Source organism: Cydia fagiglandana, chromosome Z (genome assembly GCF_963556715.1).
Source record: "Cydia fagiglandana chromosome Z, ilCydFagi1.1, whole genome shotgun sequence".
NCBI lineage: Eukaryota > Metazoa > Arthropoda > Insecta > Lepidoptera > Tortricidae > Cydia > Cydia fagiglandana.
In genome coordinates, this window is record NC_085959.1 from 4,803,679 (window position 1) to 4,831,559 (window position 27,881).

The window sequence follows — 27,881 nt, forward strand, 5'->3', positions numbered from 1 at the left end:
TCGGCATTTCTACAGGATTACTCGGATAATTAAACAAATGACATAGTTAGATCAATTGTTTATCATAATTTTAAAACAAAATATTAAAAAAAATAACAATCCTCTTTATAATATCTCTAATTTAGTTTAAACAAAAAGTGGCACTTTTCTCCAGTAGTCAGCCTCCAAAATCCAGTAAGCAGCCTCTGTGTACCCAGTACCCAGCCTTTATAATATTCATAATAATTTGATCAAAATCACTTATATTTATATCTTAACCAACAATATGATTATCATTATTTTTTCTTATAAGTACATACAATTCTTATGACATGATTTTTTTTAGTTAAGTACTATGTACTTAATAAAAAAAATTGTCAAGCGGATCCCAGGCTCCCATGAACCGTGGCAAAAATGCCGGGATAACGCGAGGAAGAAGAAAGTACCTATTCGGTAAAAAATAATGAAACTATTCTATGCAGATCTAATTATCATTAATAAACAAAGTCATATACCTACCAGGAAAAAGCAAAATGATAGTTATGTATAGTTAACGTCATAAATATGTATACACTTTTGAACCTTATTTCAATGAGATAGGGTTTAAAAATGTGGACATATTTTTGGCGGCGACGTACCAAGCAACGTCAATGGCTGAGTATTGGATCCGCGAAGTGAAGTGAAGAAGTTCTAGTGGTCAGCCGCATTATAACGTAATTTCAAATGCGGCTGACTACTGGCTTTTACTTAAAATTGACTAGGGCATGCCTAACTAAATTTGAAAATGTAAATTTAACGGTCCTAACGGTCGCATTGGCTCGAAAATAATAAAATAAACGAATAACCCAAAGGTCAGCCGTGGGGGGCTGAACACTGGATTTTTTGGAAAAAAGTGTTATCCAGTGGCCAGCCCCCTCAATTTATAAGTGAAATATTGATATTTTCATCAAAAGATGATCCAATTTAATAGATAAACTAATAAACAAACCAATCATTAACAAAAATAATAACTTATAACATTAAAACGGTGTACTTTCGTTTCGGCCAAATACATTTCGCCAAATTTCACTTCCCAACAAACTTATCGCAATAGTTTCATTTCCCAAAGGAACCTTTAGCAAAGTTACACTTCGCATATAATTTATTTGGTCAAATTATCATTTGGCATGATTTTACTTTGTCAAATGTTATTAGGACAAAAACTTATTTAGCAAACGTTTTTTATTGTCTAATATTATATTCCAAAAAGATGTTTGGTCAAAATTGTCACTTCGCAAATTTGACAAATAGGCATCTCTATTTAAAGTACTTTTTGTTATGTTATAATAGGTACGTTAAATTCTACGTAATTTGGGTGGGTTGGGTTAGGTTTGAACTGCGATTCTCACAAAACGGAACTGCTATCAGAAAAGTGGGTTAGGTTAGGTTAGAACTGTGACCCTCACAGAATCGAAATGCTATTAGAAAAGTGGGTTAGGTTAGGTTAGAACTGCGATCCTTACAGAAACGAAATACTATGTACCAGAAAAAGGTCATCGAAGTGGATTAATTAATTTAATAGTATAACGAGATGTAAAAAAATTGCATGACATTTTAAACTAAAATGTGGTTTAAATATTGGTGGTTATTTACTATTTTTGGGTTACAATGATTACTTTGGTGTTATTTGCTTTAATAGAATAGCAAGATGTAACAAATCTAGTTATCATTTTACATTAAAATGGAGTTTTAATTTTAGTGATCGTTTACTACATATTTTTTGCAGTAAGAATGTTTTTTTTTTTGACGTTACATTTTCTGCAGCCTCCTAAGCTCTCTGTTGGTATGTAAATTGTATGCCATGCAATATTTTGGGACATGTAAGTTATGCTTAATGATACATTTGACTAAATAATATTTGGTAAAATGAAACTTGTCCAAGTAATTATTTGCTATACAATAACTTGCCAAAAAAGACTATTGCTAACTGAAAATTTGCGATAAGTTGTTTTGCCAAAAATTTTTTTGGGAAATGATAATTTGGGAAACATAGTTTGGGATGTGATACTTTGGGAAACGATTTTGGCCCATTCGTTAGTAAACCCATTAAAACATAGTTTTGCTTGCCTGTTAAGAGAACACCACGTGCAGTAAAAAATATGGCGGTCATGACACTTTTGCACTCATCGACAAACAGCACCTGTATGAACGAGTATATTTCTTCCCCCCGTTCCCTCACCGCACCTGTCGTGTGACGTATTAACCAATAAGGAATCAAAGCTCCTATTTGAGTACTCGCGATTTGTTTAAACGAATATACCAGATATTTATGACCAATAAACGACTCAAAAGGCTGACCACTGGTCCCTGGCTGGCCACTGGTGCTGTTACCCTAATGTTCTGTACCTCATACGGTTGCACTACGTGTCGCCCTAGGTAGGTACTTCTTTTTGACATTAGTGGTCCACAAGAGCAGAGAATGTGCATTGCAGTCTCCTCTGACTCCTGACAGAACCTGCATGTCGCATCTTGTTTCTTCCCAATTTGAAACATATGTTTATTCAACTTACAGTGTCCAGTCAGTATTCTGGTCACCGCGCAGGTTTTGTGCCTTTTGAGTCCTAAAAGCTCTTTAGCAGTTCTGCTGTTGAACCCTTTGATTAGAGCTTTCGAGTGTTCTTGTCCTTTAACGAACTTCCACCACTCGGTTGCTCTCGTTTTTTCTAACTTGCTGAGCAGAGAATATGCATCCCGTTTTGTGATTCCACAGAACGGTTCTGGGCCGACCAGGGGTGTGTCTGCGCCCTTTCTAGCAAGTTCGTCCGCTTCTTCGTTTCCGTTAATGTCGGAGTGCCCTGGTATCCATCTAAGTGTGACCTTGTTGGAGTTAGCCAGTGCATTTAGGTTTGTTTTACAGTTCTGGACTAGTTTTGAATTTGACTCAAGGGATTCTAGTGCCAGCAGAGCAGCCTGGCTGTCTGAGTTGATGTAGATATGCTGGTGTCTTAGGTTTCTATCCAGGTTAATCTCCGCACATTTGTTGATGGCGAAGACTTCTGCCTGGAAGATTGAGGCCTGTGTGCCCATGCTGACGCTCTGAGCTTAGGTCTCTCACCATAGATCCCACATCCTACATCATTGCCTTTTTTGGAACCATCTGTATACCAAAGCTGCGCGCGCTCCAAGTAGACAGCGATCGTGTTCACCTTTAAACTTGTTTTGTATGCTTTTATAATCCTACCGGCAAATTGTAACTTTTATGGTTTTGTGATTGTATTAATGTTTACGCTCGCTAGCTTAGATTAAGCATAGATATCATAGCTAAAAAATTATGCATGTTGTTTTCTCTTCTCAAATAAGTGAATTATTGTTATTCTTTTGGGAAATAAAGATCTTTAAACCGAAACGTGGCTTCCCTCTTCGACGTACATTTGGTTGTTGATCCATTTGTCTCTAGGAGGTATTTCTACTGTGTAGAAATACCTAACAGTTATTACCAAAATTATTTCGAGAATTAACTAAACCGTCTAAACACCACAAAACTTGGTTGGTACATTGTGTGAAAACGTGGCAAACTCTTTGGTGGAATTGCAAGTTTCTTATTTTATTTCAACTCTGATTTGACAATATCAGTCGTTCGATTCAAAAGTAATGCCTCGTTTAACAACTTTTACTGCTCCTGAATTAATGGACATGATTTTAATTTACGGTGAAACACTACAAAATGGTCATCGAGCGCTAGCTGTGTACAGAGAGCGATTCCCTCATCGGGTTGTACCAAGGAACGCTCGAGTAATTGTAAACGCGATACCGCGAGCTCGCGAAGGATTGCCCGTAACTGGAAGGGTAGAGGGGGCAAAACTAAACTCAGGTTTCTCAGAATTTGTATTGTTGTAAATTGTGTTTTTTAGTTTTCTTTTTTAGTTGGTTTTCTTTAGGTAAGTATTTCAGCAACTTCAGTACATTTCAGTTGTAATTTCAATGGGTCGTTATTAAAATAAATGATTGCATTAATAAGATTTTTGATGTAATTTGATTTTAAACTAGGTAGTAATTTCGTCCGATAAAAAACATCATATAGCCTGACAACAGTTTATTTAACCCTGAGATAGTGTCGCTGCAAACAGCTTACGTATGGCAATAATGTGCGTACGTCATGTATAGTTGGGGTAGTGGGCATTGGCTTCATGTTGATATTCGTATAATGTCAAAAACATTGCTTACAGAGAATTCGGTTCTTTCAATTTACCTATTCGTCAAAATCTGATTCCAAATATTCAATATTTATATATTCTTCGTTTTCTGGCTCTGACGAAGTCTGATTTTCATCAGATGTTGTGTCGCTTCCAGGACCACTACGAGGGTTGCACTGAAAATGTCGGGAATAGAGAAAACTGTCGCATCTAGACAGTCAATCTTTATTTTAATGCATACTTAAACTCAAACTGACCACGCATATAAATTTTCTTTTGAAAGTAATCATTCTGTAATGCACACGGCTCATAATCCCAAAGTCCTTTTTGTATGGCGATTTTGGAGCCTTAGTGGTTTTGTATGAAATTCGTGGAGTAGCCAACGGAATTGAAGTTTTTTTACATATATATATAATATATAATATTATTTTACTGTTGTCATATGAATATTTAGGAATGTCGAAATCTGCCGATATGCAACTTTTTTGGCAGTCTTTTTAATTAACAGCACAAATGCGATTTTAATTTTTGACGTCGCTTTGGAATGACATGCTTCTTTAAGATCATCTATGGGATAAAATGAAAGTGACTTTCATATTTAATTTTAACCGCAAACGAGCGTACGATGAACTCTAGTTCATAAAAAAATAACAGAAGCCCATTGTAACTTTTATTTGTTCGCTGAGGGCATATTGAAAACCGTTTAAAAATTTGATCGGAAAAATCACTTTGCCAAAAATTCAAATAATGTTCGACATACAATTTTCAAATTGCCAGTAATTCTTAAATACAAATGACAACCAAATGAAATATACCTTAAAAGTTTTATAAAGAGTTACATTTTTATAAATTATATGCCTCTTTCTATTATGTTATTTCTAAGTGTCCCATTCCCGAATATTTCAGTGCGACCCTCGTAACCTCGATTATAAAACGTTCAGTCTCTAATTCGATTATAGGACCTTTATTCCTATAATCATCTTCAATTTTTTTAACATAATCACAGCAATTGCTCCAATTTACTTCCTACACGATACGATAACCAGTTCAATACAACCGCACTATAAAACGTCAATACCGGTCATGTCAACAACTAACTTTAAAACATTGTTTATTGGAATGCTATGTAATCCTTCGTCTTTTTTAAGCTGTAAGTATTTGATTGCATTCACTACAATTTTTTTCACATCTTTGGAATATATTTTTGTAATTTTTGTAATAAAACCGTTTATATTTGAATATATTCGTAGATATTTTCTATTTGTATACATCGGTGACATTTGATGACATCCCACGTTCGTTGTCAAAGAGTACTTGTTGCGAGCAAAGAATTATATGACAAAGAACAACTCTCAATCTTCAAAAGTGTGACCAAAAATGAAATGCAAGTGTGTGCGTAAATTGTCTATGTGAGATCAAAAATAGTGATGTCATGTTACAACATATTACTAATCTGTCGGTGTTTGATTGCTTTATCGACTACTTTTTCAAATGTGTTATTTTAAACATTAAAATTCTACGACATTATGACGTATAAATAACAATTGCATTGCGTTTGCCATCAAAATCGTTACAGACTTATCTTAATGTAACTCTTACTGTGTTGCAAAGTGAAGTTATCATGACACGCTAAACATGAACACCTTCAAAAAGGTATAACAATCGTTATTATTTGAAGTCGTTTATAAAAACTAATATCTTAATGATGTCTTGTGAAGAAATAATTACATAGCTATTAATATACCGACAAGTTATCGATACTGTCATATGAACATTTTGTCAAGCCCTAGCGTAAACGAACAGTTTATGTTTTTACACAAAATATCCTAAATTATTGACTAATATGATAAAATATTAACACGGAACGGAAGAAAAACTTATAATGAACTGTATAAACCGGCTTCTTACACTTTTCACGCTGTTAATTTGACACAATATCGTTATGAAAATTTCATTCGGAATATCATAAATCCTCTGTAATGAGTAATTGCTTGGATTATTTGGCCCTGTGACACTGCAATCCGGCACACTACAAGACACCATCTTCACTGAATTACTTTATTTAATACTTTTCGTCCTAATCCGTGTATATTTTTCAATTTGAAAATTACCGTGATACGCTCTTGGCCGTCCGCGGCCGTCGTCAAACTCAAAAGTGGTTACGTTTTCTCATTGGTAGTCTGACTCTTTCGCACTCATGGGATGTTCATATACGTGATGGCTTCCCTTTCGCACACTTCAGCTGTCTGTCAAGCGCAAGCGAATCCTAGGTCTATGGTTGCGAGTAAAAGAAATTAGTACCATTGAAAATCCGCAAAATGGTGAGGGTCAAATAAACTGTTGTCAGGCTTTACTTATATGTATATTATTTACCCACTCATGACAGTTAATAACATTACATACGCAATAGGAGTTTTTGAAAGTAACTGTCAACGAGCGTTTAACGTGAGTGTGTTTGCATTACATTGCGGGCTGAATTATTTTGTATGGACAAAATTACTGTTGCAACTTTAAGTAAATGTTATCTAATTACCTTTACTTTGTCCTATACTAACCACCGTTAAGAGATTCGCCCGTATTAGATTTACTCACTGTATATTTTGTACAAAACAATTACATTGATTATTTCTGAAAGTATACTTCTGAGAGAGTTGTGCCCATACAAAAAAATAATCAGAAGAGCCAAATTAACATCATACTATAATTTCGTGAGATTTAACTGAAACCACTTTTTCCCTATGTTTGCTGCGGGGTCCTTTCGTCTAAATAGATTCAGAAGTTTAAGCGTGAAAAAGTTACGGACAGACAGAGCTATTTTGAGGACAGAGGACAGAGGACATGTGCTAAGCTTTACCTAACTTTATGCTTTAAGCGACATCAACGCGCGAAAAATGTAAACTGTCATGGGATCCTTGTTTCATACTATCAATTATTAATATTATTATTTAAGTCCCAGTCCGGCAAGTAGTTAAGTCCAAGCGCACCAACTGCACCGCATACGGTTCAAGTAGATTGATGTGCCACCAAGGTACGCGCTCCTGCGTCGTCAGTGTACACGTCTCCGAACTGTACACGGAGAAAGTGCTGCCATCTAGGGCGCTAAATTAACACATTGAAGAGAAAGTTAAATAGGGACTCACCACAGCAAGGCTTCCCGAAGTCTAACCGTACCAACTGCACCATGTACGGTTCCAGCAGGTTGACGTACCACCAAGGTACGCGCTCCTGCTTCGTCAACGTACACGTCTCGGGGCTGTACACAGAGGAAGTGCTGCCATCTAGCGCCCTCTGGGGGACGCCGGAGTCTTCCGTAGACGCTTGCATGGGCGCTTTGCCCGCAGCCACGTTTAGAACTGAAAAGAAACATAAATTAGTAAGGTTTGCTTGTGTGTACAAATACAAAATGAAACCAAAGTAGCGAAAAAAATTATTTGGGATTGGGAGAAAAAAAAAACTGGTCAAGTGCGAGTCGGACTCGCGTTTCAAGGGTTCCGTACATCACACAATTTTCAAAATATTTTTGTACATGAAACGTGACGTGAGTGAAACGTCTTGAAAAACCCGAATGGGTCAATCAAAAACCAGATGTAACATGAAGTTTTCTGGCGTGGTGGCATATCTCTACATCTCTGAAGATTAAATGCCGAACAATAGTACCTACAAGTGTCCAAATGCGTAGAGCTGAAAACTCGAGCGTCCGACGGGTCGCGCTTCCTACAACTTCCGAAAGTGTTTTAAAAGCGAAGGCTGAAGAGAGAAAATACCTACAGGGCGACCAAAAAATAAGTGTATTCCCGTAGCCAAGGAGGTTTTGGGATTATACTGAGCAACTTTTAGTATGGGACCAACCCCGAAATCGCGAAAATAGAAGTATCCTCCCATAGAAAACGGACCAGCCAAAATGTAAATATGAAACAGCCAAATTTTTCTTCGCGATTTCAAGGTTGCACGTTGGCAACGGGAATACACTTAGTTTATTTTTTAGCCACCCTGTATACCTACTGCTTTTTAAAACACGTAACAATAGTAACCCAATCAATCAGTACAGTCAGCAGCAGAAGTTGCTAAGCGGGAGAGTGGTTTAAAATGATCTGGACGCGACTTTATAGTTAAGACAATAAGAGCATGTCAGGGTAATTTTGAACACCTCGGCCGCTTAGCAACTTCTGCTGTTGACTGTACTACAAGTACCATTGCGACTATGTGCCAGATACAGCCTAGTCGCATTTTTTGTCTTCAGTCCGACTGTCGCTTGAAGCTAAAGGCACGCCTCTTTGGGGAGCTTCGGGCCTTCGGCCTTATGCGGATATCGGCCTAGGGCCTTCGCAATAGCTGTCTACATCACGTTTCACTTAAACCATTGCGGCTGTGTCCCTAAAAAAACGTTAACCGCATTTTTGTTCCTAAATCCGACTCACGCTTGACTCTAGATTTCTGATAGGTTTTCCTGACATCTTTAGGTAAAGGACTATTTTGTGTATTTTTTTCAGAATTTTAGACCCAGTAGTTTCGGAGATAGAGGGGGGGAATGGTCATTTTTTGTCTATTTTCTTGAATAACTTCTAAACGTTTTATCGTAAATTTATAAGAAAAATATATTTGAGATTCTCAAAATAAGCTCTTTCGTTTGATATGTAACACAATATAGTTTTCAAAACTTTGTTTTTTAATTTTATCGTTTACCCCCCAAAAGTAGCCCTTATGTTTAAAATTCATTTGTTGACGTTACATATCCGTCTTTGGGTCACAAACTTACATATGTGTACCAAATTTCAACTTAATTGGTCCGGTAGTTTCGGAGCAAATTGGCTGTGACAGACGGACAGACGGACAGACAGACGCACGAGTGATCCTATAAGGGTTCCGTTTTTTCCTTTTGAGGTACGGAACCCTAAAAAGATATCAATAGGTATCCATGGAAAATATCTATCCCACCAAAACATTTCATGTATACTTGTAAAGTGTTGCCAAGACTAGACACTTCAAGCTTTCACACTAAAAAAATATCAGATCTCGTAATAGCTACCTATTACCAAGACTGTAACTCTGTAAGTCCAAACTTTGTAAGCTCTAACTGTATAAAGGCAACATCTTAGTCAAAAAGTACGGCTCGGCCGTTTCATTACTGTGCGAATGCCAAGGCCGATGGCGAGCACTTCGCAAGAAGGTATTTGTGGAGTTGCAAGAACCATGCATGCTTTTAGACACTTGCAGGTACTAAAGTTTTGTGTTTGAATACTACAGCCTCCCTTGGTCGCTTCTGACCATACTGTCCTCGCGGAGCTCGGCCTTCGCTTCGGCCTGCGGCCAATCCGTCCGCCATGAAGATACTTGGAGACGATGCAGGTACCGCGCACCGGTCATACGCTCCGGGCTTGAATTCGGCCTTCAGTAACCAAAATGGCAAAAACGGAAACCTTACAGTTTTGTTTTGCCCGTCTGTCCGTCCGGTCGTACGTCTGTCTGTAGCTTTTCGGTGAAGAAAAACATCGTGAGGAAACCGGACTAATCCCAATAAGGGCTAGTTTACCCTCTGGGTTGGAAGGTCAGATGGCAGTCTCTTTCGTAAAGACTAATGCCTACGCCAACTCATGGGATTAGTTGCCAAGCGGACCCTAGGCTCCCATGAGCCGTTGCAAAATGCCGGGACAACGCGAGGAAGATGATGATTACATTTCACACACGGATAACAAACGTTCGTACACTCGAGGGCCTAGCATCCATCACCTCACAGAACCTCAAGCATTCGTTTCTCACAGCCGCCCATCTCCATGCAATCAGATCGCATTCCGGTGCTGACGCCAAGAGCGATGTAGAGAGAGAGCGCGCGGCAGTGGCGAGTTCTTTCGCGACACAGGTCGCGCAGCCGGCACAGCTAAAAGAACCGAGTCCTAAGTCTCCGAGGCCTCCGAGGTCTCCGAGGCCTAAGATCTATTCTGGACACACCTGGAACAAAATAATAGTCGCACGAGACGGCTCACTATTTTATAGTTCCAGAGAATCCGACTCTCCGAGCAATGTTCGAAACGCAGTAGCTAAGTAAACTAAATAATAATGTTATGATGGACAAGGAATAAGGATATGCCCGATATTTGGCCACTTTGGCCGCCAACCAAACCGTACCAAAACTTTACTGATGTATGAAGTGAACGCCCTATTCTTACTATATTTAAACAACCACATTATCTAAGCTTCCTATTAACCCAATGGCTTCTACGTGATGCCTTTTTCAACATTTTAAACACATTAACGGTTTTTGGAAACATAAAACGCGTTCTGTCAAATGAAACATCGGGCAAACATATTTCGAAGTTGCGTTAATGTACAGTCTCTATCTAGTCGTACTCTAACCCCTTGGCAATAGAGGCGTGTTCAGATATATATGAGCACCTCGACCGCTCCGACATATCTGGTCGCGACTTCTAGGTATACGGTCTATTCAACGTATTAGCAAGACACGTCCAATTAGAGGTTGTTCTCTAATCAGTCCCGTTGTGCGGTCGCCTTCGGGTCGACGAACGCTTATCTGTCCTATAAAATACCATATCACACAAAAAAGTCGTAACTGCACGTGAAACAGTTTGGATTTTGAACTTTGTTGACAGGGAATATGGTAGAGAATTGAATAAGTTTTCCAATGGTTGTGAATGGCTTATGAAATTATTATGTACGAGAATGTCCGCACCTGTATTACACTTTTCATCACACTTGCTCGGAAAAGATGTATTTACACGTAGGGCTTGCGGGCGGGAAATTGAAATTTTCGCCCTAGGGCGGAAAAAATCTTTTCCGAGCAAGTGTGATGAAAAACACTTATTTACACGTAGGGCTTGCGGGCGGGAAATTGAAATTTTCGCCCTAGGGCGGAAAAGTGTTTTATACAGAAGTTTGTTTTTATTAATTCTCCTTTTTTTCCTTACAAGTGTGATGAAAAACATTGTGTGTGCCACGGGCGGTAAAGAAATTCCGAACTCGTGAACATTTTAAGCCCTCGCTTCGCGTCGGGCTTAAAATTGACACTCGTTCGTAATTTCTTATTTCCCGCCCTTAATACACAATGTACTATTTCACCGCACCAGCACGGATAGGCTTACTTTGCACTTCTAACACTGATAGCAAAGTTGCATTTTATTCACATGTGAGGCAAAGTAATTAAATGCAAATTTTGAGTTGTTTTCTTATGCTTGCTGGTAGAATTGACTTTTAAATGATGATTTTGGATGATAAATATTTAATAACATTCAGTTGGATTTTATTTGGTTCTTGGTCTAACTCTATGTGGGTGTAATTGTTTACGTGATACAAAATATGTTTTTCTAACTCCATAAACAACTAGCAATTGAATGCTCCTACTCTCGCTGAAATCAGACAATTTTATTTTTATTATTTTTATTTTTTTTCGTGATATTTTTTGTACTTTTAAAGGATATTATGATATTAAAACAGCTTTATAAGATATTTAAAATGTAAAGTGAACTAAATTACTTTTCAAAGTAGCATAAATCACAGAAAATGTTTAATGACTTGTGATTTACGCTACTTTGAAAAGTAATTTAGTTCACTTTACATTTTAAAGCTGTTTTAATATCATAATATCCTTTAAAAGTACAAAAAATATCACGAAAAAAAATAAAAAAAATAAAAATAAAATTGTCTGATTTCAACGAGAGTAGGAGCATTCAATTGCTAGTTGTTTATGGAGTTAGAAAAACATATTTTGTATCACGTAAAAAATTACACCCTGTATTATGTAATTCAGCCACGAAAAACTTTGTCTCCCTACCTGACACTGTTTGTATAGTCTGTAATAGACTCGAAGGCCGATGATGTATAATGTAGCACTGTGAGTATTATGATTGTGTCGTCTGTACCATCTCCGGTGTATCGTTGAAACCAGAGATCTACATAGTACCTATAAGTCCGAGTAGTCCGACCAACATTGATATTTATTTATTATTCGGAGAACCAACAGCTATCAATTGTACAGTAGTTATTTTTAGTTCTTAGGGAAGAACTTTGAATAAATTTATTCGGTTATTTTGTGAAAATGAAATATGAAACCAAAATTAAATACAATTTAATAAAAAATTAAGATTTTAAACTACACATTTTCATATTTAAATGTAATTCAAAATAAAAATCTCAGAGCTAGTATTTAAGGATGTATGATGTTAATCGGACGAGCGTCTACTGCCAAATAGGCTGAGTTTCAGTCCTCGCTGCCTGAGGAAGGGGTCCCGTTGGGTGGTCGCGTTGCGTTGGCAGCAGTTTGCAGACTTTGTAGCTAACATTATATATATGTAAATAACAGAAAGCCAATTATAGGTTACCACCAATAGCAACAGGTTAACAGACAAATGGTGGTTAGCACTAAATTTTACAACGTGTTACCACTGATAATCTAAATATGAATACTTATTATATTATTATACAATACAAAACAATACTCTTTATATACCTACTGAACTAGGAAAACAAAACTTATTAATACTTAATATACCTACATTTATCGATACAGATATTGTATTTATGTAAGGTGCAGCGGGACAGTAGCGACTGCGGGGTAATTTCAACTAATCGAATTATCTTCCATGTTTTACATTATTAACTAGAGTGCCATATATGTCCAGATAGCGAAAAAGATGTGCTGTACGTAGGTATATTTATTTATTTGTTGCATACAATTAACACTTACAGTTCAATCTTACGCGCTAATTGGAATTACATTACTATATTGTGTGTGACTCTAGTTAATAATGTAAAACATGGAAGTTATTTCTATTAGTTGAAATTATCCCACAGTCGTAATTGCCTCGCTGCAACTTATTGTTAATTGTCATTGGAAGTATTGAATTCAGAAATAATGTGACTGTATGAATTATTTGCTTTTGTAACAGTAAGCACCTCTATCTCCTAAATACCGCTTTTCGTGCATATTCCATGCAGTCTGCTTCTGTCTGTCCGTCTGTCTGTCACCAGGCTGTATCTCATGAACAGTGATAGGCAGTTGAAATTTTCACAAATGATTTAAGTACATATTTCTGTTGCCGCTATAACAACTAATACTAAAAACAGAATAAGTGTAATAAATATTTAAGGGGGGTACCCATACAACGAAGGTGATTTTTTGCCGTTTTTGCGTAATGGCACGGAACCCTTCGTGTGCGAGTCCGGCTCGCACTTGGCCGGTTTTTAATTTGTAGTCGGAGGCTTCTTTCGCACTAATGAGTTCATTATACGAGTAAGTGATGACTTCCCTTTTGCACACGTCAAATTTCAATAGTAGCGGATGAATCAACTCACCAACGGTTACTGCCATCTTGGAATATTCTTAAAATAGTGTGGCTTTCCTCACAGAAGGGTCCTTATGCCTCAAGTGCAATAAGGTCCTTTTTATCTGAATATTCTAAAACATATAACAACTACCTACATACAAGGTTTCACATCGCCAGGTAAAGCAGAGACGCTTTTCAGATAGATTCTCGTACATTGACCCGCATGTTGCCATCTCTATTGCACTCGCATAATTATATTGCTGTCCCACCCATGTTGCCGTTGTCAATGTCAATGTGCGAGTTTGACAGTAATATAATTATTAATTATGCGTACAGCCAATTAGAGATAGGAGACCTCCTATTTACTTCTTAGGCCAGCAATGGGCCCCCCCCTTTCGAGCGTCGGCGTCTACAATTCTATGGCCGACGTCGACGCAACGTCGACGCAGCGTCGACGCAACTGCGCAGCGACGTCATTTTCCATAGCGCTGGACCGACGCCGACAGACGCCGACGCTCGAAAGACGCCAGATGTGGGGGGGCCCTTACGGTGAATGACTGAATGTCATTGTCAGGTGACAATTGTCAGCGTGGTGAAGAGGCCGCCTCGCTAGAAATATTCCAATGTCAATGTCAAGTTATCAAACAATGACATGACCGCGATGACCTCAGTGGCCATTGGCGCCAGCGAGTAGAAACAATAGTCTGTCTAAGCTAAGTTTGCACTGACTTGAACGGAACAAATTGAGGAATTACAAACGTCATGTTTTCATAGAAATTTGATGTTGTTGATGACATGGCCACACGTACGCAGAGTTAGCTTGGTCCGACTCCAGGGACCGTGCCCGTTACTCGGTCTACCAATGGGGAACTTGAGGAAGGCAACTGACAAAGATACCTAAATACCTATTTGGCTTAAATGCTAGCATCCAGGCCATACGATTCCAAAAACAAAAATAATATAATAATATTGTTAACATAATATAAAGTTGATGATTACTTCGAAAACATTAATTTTCTGTGTAGGTACATACAGACGATTACCTATATCGACGCTTATCATGAACAGTGGTACAACTAAAAATGAAATGCTATTGCATTTAATATTCTATCTTTTACTGGTAAGATTTAAAGTCGAATGGCATTTCATTTTGTTTTGTGTCACTATTCATGATAAGCGTCGATATATAAAATATAATAAAATTTAATAGCCTTTTATTTCGACCTTAAATTTTTAAATGGTACGTTTTTGTCATGTTATTGAATATTTGTTAAATTAGTAATACTAGTCAAACATATTACACTATTGTTGTTATTTTTAGGGTTCCGTACCCAAAGGGTAAAACGGGACCCTATTACTAAGACTTCGCTGTCCGTCCGTCCGTCCGTCTGTCACCAGGCTGTATCTCACGAACCGTGATAGCTAGACAGTTGAAATTTTCACAGATGATGTAATCTAGTCTATTATTATTCAGCTAAGTATATTAGTTAAATTTTCAGGATGATTGATAACATACACCTATACATGACGTGTTATTGTGTGCGTGGCCTTTTCTTAGGTTACAATAGCTGTTTCTGTGGCTTTCAGACATGAAAAGAGTCTTCAGTCACTTAAGTGTCTAGTCTAGAAAGAAGGTTCCCCTAGTAACTTTCATTTTTATAATAAATAAAAGAGCCCCATTCAGATCTCCGTGCAATTCCAATATGACAGTAAACCTCTTTAAAAAAGGAAAACATTTTGAAAGTAAACGTATCTCAAACGTTTCGGAAATGGCCATATAAAAGTACTTAAGTACTAAAGAAATATATGGCGCTTATGCCCTTTTTAGGTTTCAAATCACGCGCATTACCCTAGATCCTTCGCCGCCGAAAATGTCACAGCATTTGGAACTTTATTTGTAAAGCTTTAAAATTAATTTTTGTATACTTTTGTGGTAATCTCCGTTTATTTACGCTAACTTAAGATGATGATTTTGTCGAATTTATTTCAGATTTGGTAGAATGAGGTGCTTATAATATATGTGAGCTTTGAAACTGCTTGTAAATTGACCTACCACAGTCGCGCACACAGCCAATGCGCGACTGTGCCGCAGACTAGGGGCTATTTTTAGGGTTCCGTACCCAAAGGGTAAAACGGGACCCCATTACTAAGACTCTGCTGTCCGTCCGTCCGTCCGTCTGTCACCAGGCTGTATCTCACGAACCGTGATAGCTAGACAGTTGAAATATTCACAGATGATGTATTTCTGTTGCCGCTATAACAACAAATACTAAACACAGAATAAAATAAAGAATTAAGTGGGGCTCCCATATAGCAAACTTGATTTTTGACCAAAGTTAAGCAACGTCGGGCGTGGTCAGTACTTGGATAGGTGACCGTTTTCTTTTTGCATTTTTTTCTTTTTGGTACGGAACCCTTCGTGCGCGAGTCCGACTCGCACTTGCCCGGTTTTTTTTAGTCTTTAGTAAAAAACTTTAGTCACAACGTATCATAATCAGGTGAATTATTTAAAACTGGACTTTTATATTAAGCAATAAAGCTCAATGTTCTAATCTTGTACGGGCTGAAATACGAGGATCTCACAGTTACATTCTAACTTCATATCACTCCAATATAATTCAATAAAGCTTAATGAAATCGCTAATAAAAGTGAACTACATAGTACCGGCGAATAAAACTCAAAATATCATGACCAAATAAATATATTTAGATGTGAGATCTGCAAGGTAAATATACAATTTCTATTCAAATTTAAAAAAAAAACGCTACAAATTTAAGCTCACTGGCCAGCAATTTCGGAAGTAAAGTTTTTCAATAGAAAGGAGGCTGGGTGAATTATACACAGTGCTGCAGACAGAGAGCATATACAAAAATATGCATATAACTACTTGCCGACCGGTCTGGCCTAGTGGGTAGTGACTCTGCCTGCGAAGCCGATGGTCCTGGGTTCGAATCCCAGTAAGGTCATTTATTTGTATGATGATACAGATATTTGTTCCTGAGTCATGGGTGGTTTCTATGTATTTAAGTATTATAATATATCGTTGTCTGAGTACCCACAACACAAGCCTTCTTGAGCTTACTGTGGGACTTAGTCAATCTGTGTAAGAACGTCCTATAATATTTATTTATTTATTACGGATTGTCACGCGGTTTCCACTTCCACATGTCAACAGAGTGATTGTTGAGGAAGGTTCAGGTGTATAATTTGTTAAGGTTCTGTGTAACCCGTGCGGGCCCGGGGCGGGGCGCTAGTGATTCAAGGAAGTCTCGCGCTAGACCGGGCCGGGCCCGGGCCGAGGCGTCCGACATGTCATTTTCTATGACCGCTGATCGGTGATCACGTGGTGCTTTCCATAGAAAACGGAGCGCCGGAAGCTCCGGCCCGGCCCCGGCCCGGTTTAGCGTGTGTCATCCTTAAATCTTTATTGCCTTGGGAAGTCGGTCTTGGACAATGAATGAGCAGATTCCTGGTAGTAGAGTTCCCTTGTCTCTGGAATTCAGGAATGCGCCAGTAGGTAGTAGTAGTCTCTGAGGCTGTGTGCGGCGGCTAGGGTTTGCACCAAGACATCAGAAAATGGCGTGACTATATCATCATCATCTCAGTCGAAAGACGTCCACTGCTGGACAAAGGCCTCCCCCAAGGAGCTCCGCAGCGAACGGTCTTTAGTCCGACAAGAAATTTTTGAAAATTATTGAGGGCGCCACTTCCTCCGCAACCGTCACATTTTTTACGTAAAATGCTTGGCAACAATTTAGTATAAAATATTTTTAGTTCCATTTTAATTAATTTTACTATTTTATGTCGCACTGTACCTCTCGCGTGAAATGATATGACAGTTCATTTTTATATGGTGTAACTTTCACGTATAATATTTGTAGACGTATAACACTTTTGTTTAATACTGTACCTACAACTTGACATATTTTTTATTAATAGCTGCTATGATATAAACTTATGTTTGCTACTGTAATGCGATGATGACTATGAATATGATATTATGGAAATAGTTTGTCAATAATGTATAGTATAATATACAACGTGTCCAATGTCTGAATACAGTACAAATATTGAATAAAATAAAAGTACGAATAGTTACTACAATTAAAATTATATTTTATTAATGGCACACTTATATAATATATTTACAACATATGTTTCGAAATAACTCCACCAGTCCTTTAATGGCTCCTCTACACGATGGGCCAGCGCCGGCCACTCCAAGGGACGCATTTATGCGAGGGAGCAAGTGATATTGCTATCTCATTCTACCGCATGGCTGCGTCCCTTGTAGTGGCGCGCGCTGGCCCATCGTGTAGACGAGCCATAACTTTTTTTACCAGCCTCAAATGGTTCTCGAACGAATCACACGCGGCACGCACCATTTGCATTGGCATTTCGTCCCAAATACGATCGATAACCTTTTTGAGATGATCCAGGTTTATGATTTTATAATCATGTAGTTTCGGAAGCGTTATGTACGGTCATGAAAATAATCTAATACGTTCTAGTCTGGAGAACAGGATGGCCATTCATAAACATAAATGGCCATGTACTTGTACATGTACATGTACGTCATGCCATGTACTTTGCGTTTTTACGGTTCTGTAGCCAAATGGCAAAAAACGGAACCCATATGGACTCGTCATGTCTGTCTGTCTGTCCGTTCGTATGTCACAGCCACTTTTTTCCGAAACTATAAGAACTATACTGTAGAAACTTGGTAAGTAGATGTATTCTGTGAACCGTATTAAGATTTTCACACAAAAATAAAAAAAAGAAACAATAAATTTTGGGGGTCCCCATACTTACAACTAAAACTTAAAAAAAATTTTTCATCAAACCCATACGTGTGGGGTATCTATGGATAGGTCTTCAAAAATGATATTGAGATTTCTAATATATTTTTTTTCTAAACTGAATAGTTTGCGCGAGAGACACTTCCAAAGCCCTTCCCTGTAACTTCTAAAATAAGATGTAGGTACATTACCATGCAAACTTTCACTGAAAATTGGTTTGAACGAGATTCTAGTTAGTAAGTAGTTTTTTTTTATAATACGTCATAAATCGTAAACCGCAATTCTTATGTTTTATGCTTGCTGCTACGGAACCCTTCATGGGCGAGTCCGACTCGCACTTGGCCGCTTTTTATTTATTAAGCATGGTATCCAAGATCCACCTTCAAATAAAATAAAATAATAATTAAAATAAGAATTCGATGGACTGTAATCCGTAGGTATGTCTTTAGAGCCAAGGTACATAGATGTGTATTCGGAATTATTGGACACGGTGTATACTCAGTATACTGATAAGTGATAGGCTAAAAAAACATAATGTGCATGCCTAGATAGATTATTGGCGAAATGTGCTGAACTCGCAAAATTGCATATTAACACCTTAACTATTCTTTACCTATCACATTTCTACTTATTTTATATTTACCGTGTACCTGAGTGACTTGGTTTTTTACTGTAACACTTATAATTGTGAATAAATGACATTGAAATAAATAGCAAAAATAAGTCAGTTGGCAACCCTACGAGTAACGGGGCCAGTAAGTGTGCCAGTGCCAGCACTTGTCGTTAACGGCTCGACCTGCGTGTCATCGACTCCCCCCCCTCCCCCCGACCGTTCCCCCTCACGCCCGAACAACTACCACAATCGGGTTACCGTGTGAACTTTCCGCTTAAATTCACATTTTTACAAACACACTTTGTTTATAGTGTATTTCTTTAGGTAAGTATTTAACAAAATGTAAACAAACTAGAGATGCCACGAATATTCGGCAACTATTCGGTATTAGGCCTATTCGGCCACTTTGCCGAATATTCGGTATTCGGCCGAATGTTGCCTACTATTCGACCGATTACCGAATATCTGTTGCACTTACCTAAAATGAAAAATTACACAATACATAACCAAAAACTAGGTACTTATAGTTAATATTTAAAATATATTCTTGGAAAGTAGTTAAATACGAAGGCACGTTTTTGAGCATTTCTTGATTACAAAATATTTTATTTTTATCATGGGTCTGATTTGATGGACTCTAACTACATTCATTAATTCTGTTCAACAAAAAAATATATCTTAGCAAACGTCGTGCTTTGTTGGCGAACAGTTTTCATAATAATTGTGACTCAAAAAGTTCGCATGTCATGCCAAATATTCGGTCGCCGAATATTCGGTATTCGGCCGAGAGATATTCGGTATTAGGTATTCGGCCAAATTCACTATTCGGGGCATCTCTAAAACAAACCACAATAAGGTATTGTATTGGGCAAGAAGTCATCAAATCAGTCTTACTTGATGTGTCATAACTTAAAGTTTTACTATTACGATATATTATTTTACTAACTTATTATTATTAGACCAAGATAAGCCTGCAACGATTTTGATAGCCCACGCAGTGCAAGTGTTATTTGATATGTCAAAATTCTATGAAATTATGACGTATAAATAACACTTGCACTAAATTTTCTTGGTCTAACTTTATAGTTATTGCTAATAGGATATATCGGGATGATTTAATTAATCAATAATAGTTTAGTTTTGTATTTGTAACCCTCACTCAAACACAACTTCACCCCATCTTTAAGGTAACAAATAATGTGTACATTTTCAGGTAGTTATAACATTTATTGGTTGACCAACCAAATACCGCGATTTCTTCATTTCCCGAATCGCGCCGTGTAGCAAAGAAAGTAAATCGAGGCAAAATAGGCCTTTTGAATAGACCAGCGGTCGGCAACCTTTTAGCAGCCAAGGGCCACATAGTAGTTAACGGAGGTGACGCGGGCCGTACTTTATTAATATTTATGACTTTATGAGACAATATTGTCGTTTGTCACTATTACATACAAAATAGCCAAGGAGGCTCTCGGGCTGCAAGTGACAGGTTCACGAGCCGCATGCGGCCCGCGGGCCGCAGGTTGCTGACCGCTGGAATAGACGAACAAGGGTTAAAGTCAGAACGATGAGTGACAGATCCAGGCACTTTTCTGGTTGGCCTATGTTTTACCTGGTTTCGGCTAGGTACCCGAAAATGTAAAAACACATTGTTACATGTATGTTTATACCGGGTGTGGCCTGTAACACGAGCAAATAATTAAAACATAGATTGTACTCATTAAACGGTGACACTTTTGTTCAACAACTTTTAAAAATTATGAAGTATTTAGACTCCCTATTTTTCATACAAAATAAATATTATCTTCAATGGACGCCATCGCCACGCCATATCATTGTGATTGACGTGGCTTGTCACGCCTTAAACATAACAAAATTCGCAATACATTGCGTCTTAGAATAAACTTTAAAGTGTATTAAAAATCAAACCACAAGTTATTTTTAAAAGTCGCTGTAACAAATGTTAGTCAGTATGAGGAGTAGCCTATACAGTTTAAATTTTTGCTCATATTACAGGCCACACCCGGTATATTAGGTACCTAAAGAAATAGACTTAAGGATATCATCTAGTTTAAGTATTTAAACATTCAATAAGTGATACTAATGTACAGTTTTTAGTAGGAATTTTCATTACTTTTCTTTTAAAACAGATTCCGGACAGGGCATGGGAATAGTAATTTGAACCTTTAAGTATTTTTAAGTTTACCCTTAAAACAAATTAACCAGTGAATTCATGTATAAGTACGTCAATGTTGAAATGTGACTTCTTTATGAAAAAAACCGGGCAAATGCGAGTCGGACTCGCGCATGAAGGGTTCCGTACCATAATGCAAAAAAAGGCAAAAAAAAAATAAACGGTCACCCATCCAAGTACTGACCCCGCCCGACGTTACTTAACTTCAGTCAAAAATCACGTTTGTTGTATGGGAGCCCCACTTAAATCTTTATTTTATTCTGTTTTTAGTATTTGTTGTTATAGCAGCAACAGAAATACATCATCTGTGAAAATTTCAACTGTGTACCTAGCTATCACGGTTCGTGAGATACAGCCTGGTGACAAACAGACGGACAGACGGACGGACGGACAGCAAAGTCTTAGTAATAGGGTCCCGTTTTACCCTTTGGGTACGGAACCCTAAAAAATGGTACGTATTACGAGTAGGTATCTGATGCTGCCTTCCGATATTCATCTCGGACACAAAAAAAATCCGCGTTCAGAAAATGACCCAGAACAGTAAGAGCAGAGTTCGAGCAGAGGACGCTGGTTCGAATCCAGCCTGGAGCACTGGCTTTGGTCACTTTTTCTTAGTATATGTACATTGATTTATAGGTACATATACCTACATTTATTTCAGTTTATCATTTTGCGTCGCCGTGTGAAACAAACAGGCGTTTAGACACTTTTATTGAGATCTGGGGGCCTAGCCAAGGTGGTCACTTCAACAGTCGCTGATAAAAAGCGGCCAAGTGCGAGTCGGACTCGCCCATGAAGGGTTCCGTAACAGCAAGTAACATAATAAAATTGAGGTGTACGGTTTATGACGTATTAAAAAAAAAACTACTTACCAAATCTTGTTCAAACCAATTTTCGGTGGAAGTTTGCATGGTAATGTACATCATATATTTTATAAGGTCTATCATTCTCTTATTTTAGAAGTTACAGGGGGGGGGACACACATTTTACCACTTTGGAAGTGTCTCTCGCGCAAACTATTCAGTTTAGAAAAAAATTATATTAGAAACCTCAATATCATTTTTGAAGACCTCTCCATAGATACCCCACACGTATGGGTTTGATGAAAAAAAAATTTTTGGGTTTCAGTTCTATGTATGGGGAACCCTAAAAATTTAATGTTTTTTTTCTATTTTTGTATGAAAATCTTAATGCGGTTCACAGAATACATATACTCACCAAGTTTCAACAGTATAGTGGTTATACTTTCGGAAAAAAGTGGCTGTTAGAAACCTCAATATCATTTTTGAAGACCTCTCCATAGATACCCCACACGTATGGTTTTGATGAAAAAAAAATTTTTGAGTTTTAGTTCTAAGTATGGGGAACCCCAAAAATTTACTAGTGTTTTTTTTTCTATTTTTGTGTGAAAATCTTAATGCGGTTCACAGGATACATCTACTCACCAAGTTTCAACAGTATAGTTCTTATTGTTTCGAAAAAAGTGGCTGTGACATACGGACGGACAGACAGACATGACGAATCCATAAGGGTTCCGTTTTTTGCCATTTGGCTACGGAACCCTAAAAACGTATGACAGATGCTACGAAAAGTCACGTAAATTCCCATACATTATTTAAGTTTCATTTGGCGTTTTTAGGGTTCCGTAGCCAAATGGCAAAAAAACGGAACCCTTATAGATTCGTCATGTCTGTCTGTCTGTCTGTCACCAGGCTGTACTTAACTCATGAACCGCGATAGCTAGACAGTTGAAATTTTCACAAATGATGTATTTCTGCTGCCGCTATAATAACAAATACTAAAAAGAAATAGACTTGGGTAGTACATGTACTAAAATCAAAAAGACGCGTTTCACTCCACTGTACTAGACCGAACTATTCCCTAATGATTCTGCTTTTAGTACATTTTAGTACACTACACGCGAAACTGGACGGGAGCGAGGAGTGACACTGAGAGCAAAGCGATCCGAGTGATCCGACCGAACTAACGCCAGGCGTGGCTCACTCCGTGATTTCGTCGCTTTGCTACAGGTAGCTAAAAGTACATCCGTCCCACCCCAATTTTGGGGAAAGCCATAAGCCGCGCGTGGCGCTGGCGCTGTCGCCACCTAGCGGCCATATCTGTGCCGATCGTAACAGACACGTTTTGTTAGAGAGTGAGTCTTCTGTACCTAGTACTATTATTTATTCTGTGCTAACGCCACCTAACGCCGAGAGAAGTCGACCGAACGGCTCTCGGTTAAAATACGACACATATCCATGTTAGCTGTTACTCAGTTGCAACTGCACGGGAGTAAGCGAGATAAAAAAAATTTCACCAGTTGCATTTTATTCACATGTGAGGCAAAGTAATCAAATGCAAATTTTGAGTTGTTTTCTTATGTTTGCTGGTAGAATTGAATTTTAAATGATGATTTAGGATGAAATATTTAATAACATTCATTTGGATTTGATTTGGTTTGTTTGAAGGATTTTGTTTGATATTTTACATTTCATATTTTCTTCGGCTTGGTTTTTGTTTAACCCTCGTGCTTTGAAACCGTCGCAACGCTCAAGATTCCATTTATCGAACCACTCGCTACGCTCGGGGTTCAATTTTGGAATCTTTCCCTTGCTCGGGTATCAATATTAGCACGAGCAGTTAAACAACAACTTTGCCCCCGAGTGAAACAAAAAACTATTGAATTGTACTAGTTACTTTACAGAACGTCCGCACAAACCATCCCTTACCTTTACCAGAGATATACCGGGTGTGGCCAGTAATATGAGCAAAAAATTTAACTGTAGGCTGTACTCCTCATACTGACCAACATTTGTTCAGCGACTTTTAAAAATAACTTGTGGTTTGATTTTTAATACACTTTAAAGTTTATTCTAAGACGCAATGTATTGCGAATTTTTGTATGTTTAAGGAATGACAAGCAACGTCAATCACAATGATATGGCGTGGCGATGGTGTCCATTGAAGGTAATATTTATTTTGTATGAAAAATAGGGAGTCTAAATTCTTCATCATTTTTAAAAGTTGTTGAACAAAAGTGTCACTATTTGAGGAGTACAATCTATGTTTTAATTATTTGCTCGTTATACAGACCACACCCGATATATAACTCCGTATAAGATAAATAAAGTTCAAGAAAAAAACGTGCCTCGGAAATCAAGATAAAGTCATTCTCGAATAGATGGCGCCACTACCTTTGGCCTATTCTCGGCTAGATGGCGTTGACATTGACTCGCTACGCTCGTGAATCTATTACAGAATCTTTCGCTTGCACGCTTGAGATCTTTTTCGAGCAAGTGTGATGAAAATATTATTTTATTAATTTAATTTGTATTTTAAATTAGACTAGTAAGGGGGGACTTACGAGGGCTATAATTTTATTTGCTTTTTCTGTCAACGATTGTCATGTTGGCTAGGTACCTAACTTTGTGACTAACGAAATGCAGTGGAAAGTGACCGGTCGCGGGTGACCTCCAACTTGACCCACTGCGACCCACCTGTCTGACTCATCGGGCCTTTACCTCGTTCGCACTTTTAAAAACCGGGCAAGTGCGAGTCGGGCTCGCGCACGAAGGGTTCCGTACCATAAAGCAAAAAAAAAACGGAAAAAAAAATGCAAAAAGTAAACGGTCACCCATCCAAGTACTGACCACTCCCGACGTTGCTTAACTTTGGTCAAAAATCACGTTTGCTGTATGGGAGCCCCATTTAAATCTTTATTTTATTGTTTTTAGTATTTGTTGTTATAGCGGCAACAGAAATACATCATCTGTGAAAATTTCAACTGTCTAGCTATCATGGTTCGTATGGTTCGTGAGATACAGCCTGGTGACAGAAAGACAGACGGACGGACGGACGGACAGCGAAGTCTTAGTAATAGGGTCCCGTTTTACCCTTTGGGTACGGAACCCTAAAAACGAATAGCGTGACAATATTACACACGTAATGGCAAGAAACATATCGGGCCGGGGGTCCCTAACACCAACGCCGAGACTTAAAGGGCTTATAGAACAGCCGATGGGCTACACCAGCGGTCGGCAACCTGCGGCCCGCGGGCTGCATGCGGCTCGTGAACCTGTCACTTGTGGCCCGAGTGCCGCTTTGACTATTTTGTATATGTAATAGTGACAAACGACAATGTCTCATAAAGTCATCAATATTAACAAAGTACGGCCCGCGTCACCTCCGTTAACTACTATGTGGCCCTTGGCTGCTAAAAGGTTACCAACCGCTGGGCTACACAATTAAGCAAATTTACGCTTAGTTAAAATCTCATAGTTTTCGAGAAATCAGCACTTTTACCTAAATATTTATATAACGCTACGTCTTACGTAGGCGAACAACGCGCGAACGCGGCGCGGCGCGGCGCGGCGAAATCAATCCTTTGATGCCCATAGAAGTGTCCTACGTAAGCGATCTCGTTGCGAACGCGGTGCGGCGCGATTTGCACGCGAATGTCAGGCGGCGCGGCGCGGCGCGGCGCGGCGGCGGCCGCTTTCGCCGCGCCGCGCCGCGCCGCGTTCGCGCGTTGTTCGCCTACGTAAGACGTAGCGTTATAAACAGGATTCTTATAAGAGTGCCGAAATCTCAAAAAAATGAGATAGAGAGGTGTGAATAGAATCAGGCGTTACTTTGCGGAAATCCATATTAATCAAAACTAAAATATTACTTTGCTAATCCGCGAAAAGATAACGTGCTAGCCAATCAGTGCTAACCCGTTAAGGGGCCCACTGATTAACAGTCCGCCGGACGGTATCGGCCTGTCAGTTAGAACAAAATTTTGACAGTTCCGAACAACTGACAGGCCGATACCGTCCGGCGGTCTGTTAATCAGTGGGCCCCTTTATACTTACTTGCGTATTTTTACATGCAATTAATATCTCCCCCTCCCCCCCCCACCGCAAAAATAAATACGCAAATAAATATAACAAACCACCACCAAAAGAATAATACTCAAAAGAAAAAAATCTAATCTTGAGTATTATTCTTTTGGTGGTGGTTGACTAGCACGTTATCTTTTCGCGGATTATTTTAGTTTTAATAGAGAGGTGTTACGGTGCCTAATAAGGTCACCTAAAGGATGACTCACGCTAAACTGGGCCGAGGCGTCCGACATGTCATTTGCTACGGCGGCTGATCGGTGATCACGTGGTGGTTTCCGTAGAAAACGCAGCGCCCGCAGCGCCGCGCCGGCCCGGTCTAGCGGGAGTCATCCTTAATGCCTTCGCAATCGCTACAGACACGCGCCAAGCATCAGCCTGGGTCAAAAACAAAACTGCCCGCAGGAGAGAAAAATGTACAGTTCGCGCGAACACGCTAGTTTTCTCTCCCGTGGGCAATAGTTAACAGCTTGTGGGCATGTAAGTAATGATTTTATCATAGTTCTCTAAATAAAAGGAGGACCTTATCACGTGGATAAGGGTTAAATAAGAAAATTAACCTTAATAGTCCTTAACTCTTGTGTATGTCTACAGGAAAGACGCGAACACAGTTTTGTTTTTGACCCGCCTGCACATGTACCTATACATAATTACGCAGCCAAGGTAACTGGTCCAAGAGCAAGATAAGCAATATAAGAATTAAAGGAAAGCGCACGCGCATGACAATCGAGAGAGCCGTGGGATGGGAGCTTCCGTCTCTTCACCCGATTCTCGAGAGAAAGTAACGGCGGCCCGCTCTCTCCACTCCACTAACGTGGATCTATAATAATATTCACATTTACCCCCTGGGTCAAACAGATCACTGTGTTACGTTCTTTCCTGTGGACATACAGAAAGTTAAGGGCTATAAGGGTTAATTTTCTTATTTAACCCTAACCCACGTAAAAAGGTCCTCCTTTTATTTACAGAACTATGATAAAATCATTACTTACATGCCCACAAGCTGTTAACTATTGCCCACAGGAGAGAAAAATGTACAGTTCGCGCGAACACGCTAGTTTTCTCTCCTGTGGGCAATAGTTAACAGCTTGTGGGCATGTAAGTAATGATTTTATCATAGTTCTGTAAATAAAAGGAGGACCTTTTTACGTGGGTTAGGGTTAAATAAGAAAATTAACCCTTATAGCCCTTAACTTTCTGTATGTCCACAGGAAAGAACGTAACACAGTGATCTGTTTGACCCCCCTAAAAGTGGACTCTTTGTTTAAAATTCATTTGTTTAAAATTCAAACATGTCTTTGGGTCACAGGCTTGCATGCGTGTACCAAATTTTAACATAATTGGTCCAGTAGGTTTGGAGAAAATAGGCTGTGACAGACGGACAGACAGACGCAGGAGTGATCCTATTAGGGTTCCGTTTTTTTCCTTTTGGCGTACGGAACTCTAATAATATATAATAAGTACAGAAATAAAAAATACAGAAAATATCATTTGTCAAGTTCATTCTATTAAAGAAATCATTCTATATGGTGACTGCTATAGTAATTGGCCACTCTTAACAATAAGGCCCCAATTAGCGTGCTTCTCTCTGATTTGTTAGGAGTGGTCAATTACTCTGTAGTGCCCGATAACTAAAGCAGCCACCCTACCATCGAAGAATTTATGCAGGATGATCTATTATGATTGCAAACAAAGTTCCTATACTTACTTAGAAAGTAATAAATATTTTTCACCACACCAGCTCGGAAAAGCTTACTGTGCACTTCAAAAACTGATAGCAAAGTTGCATTTTATTCACATGTGAGGCAAAGTAATCAAATGCAAATTTTGAGTTGTTTTCTTATGTTTGCTGGTTGAATTGACTTTTAAATGATGATTTTTGGATGATAAATATTTAATAACATTCATTTGGATTTGATTTGGTTTGTTTTTGTATGATATTTTACATTTAGGTAGTATTTGCTTCGGGTT

At 38.6% G+C, this 27,881-nt stretch overlaps 1 protein-coding gene and 2 long non-coding RNA genes across 3 annotated transcripts in view; 1 reads left to right on the plus strand and 2 right to left on the minus strand.

Moving 5' to 3' along the window:
* LOC134678783 (uncharacterized) overlaps nt 1–22,116 on the plus strand; it is a 101,711-nt gene extending 79,595 nt beyond the window's left edge. Inside the window, exon 2 of the long non-coding RNA XR_010100240.1 lies at nt 21,864–22,116. This is a non-coding gene — a long non-coding RNA (uncharacterized LOC134678783). The remainder of the gene's footprint in view (nt 1–21,863) is intronic.
* The window catches only part of LOC134678730 (CUB and sushi domain-containing protein 3), a 105,406-nt gene that overhangs the window by 47,339 nt on the left and 30,186 nt on the right, over nt 1–27,881 (minus strand). The window contains exon 3 of the mRNA XM_063537402.1: nt 7,292–7,504. Coding sequence (XP_063393472.1) covers nt 7,292–7,504 — 213 coding nt within the window. The remainder of the gene's footprint in view (nt 1–7,291; nt 7,505–27,881) is intronic.
* Nucleotides 21,974–22,598, minus strand: LOC134678780 (uncharacterized). Its single transcript, XR_010100236.1, has 2 exons — nt 22,412–22,598; nt 21,974–22,176 (listed from the first exon to the last, which is right to left on the minus strand). It is a non-coding gene; the product is annotated as an uncharacterized LOC134678780 (long non-coding RNA).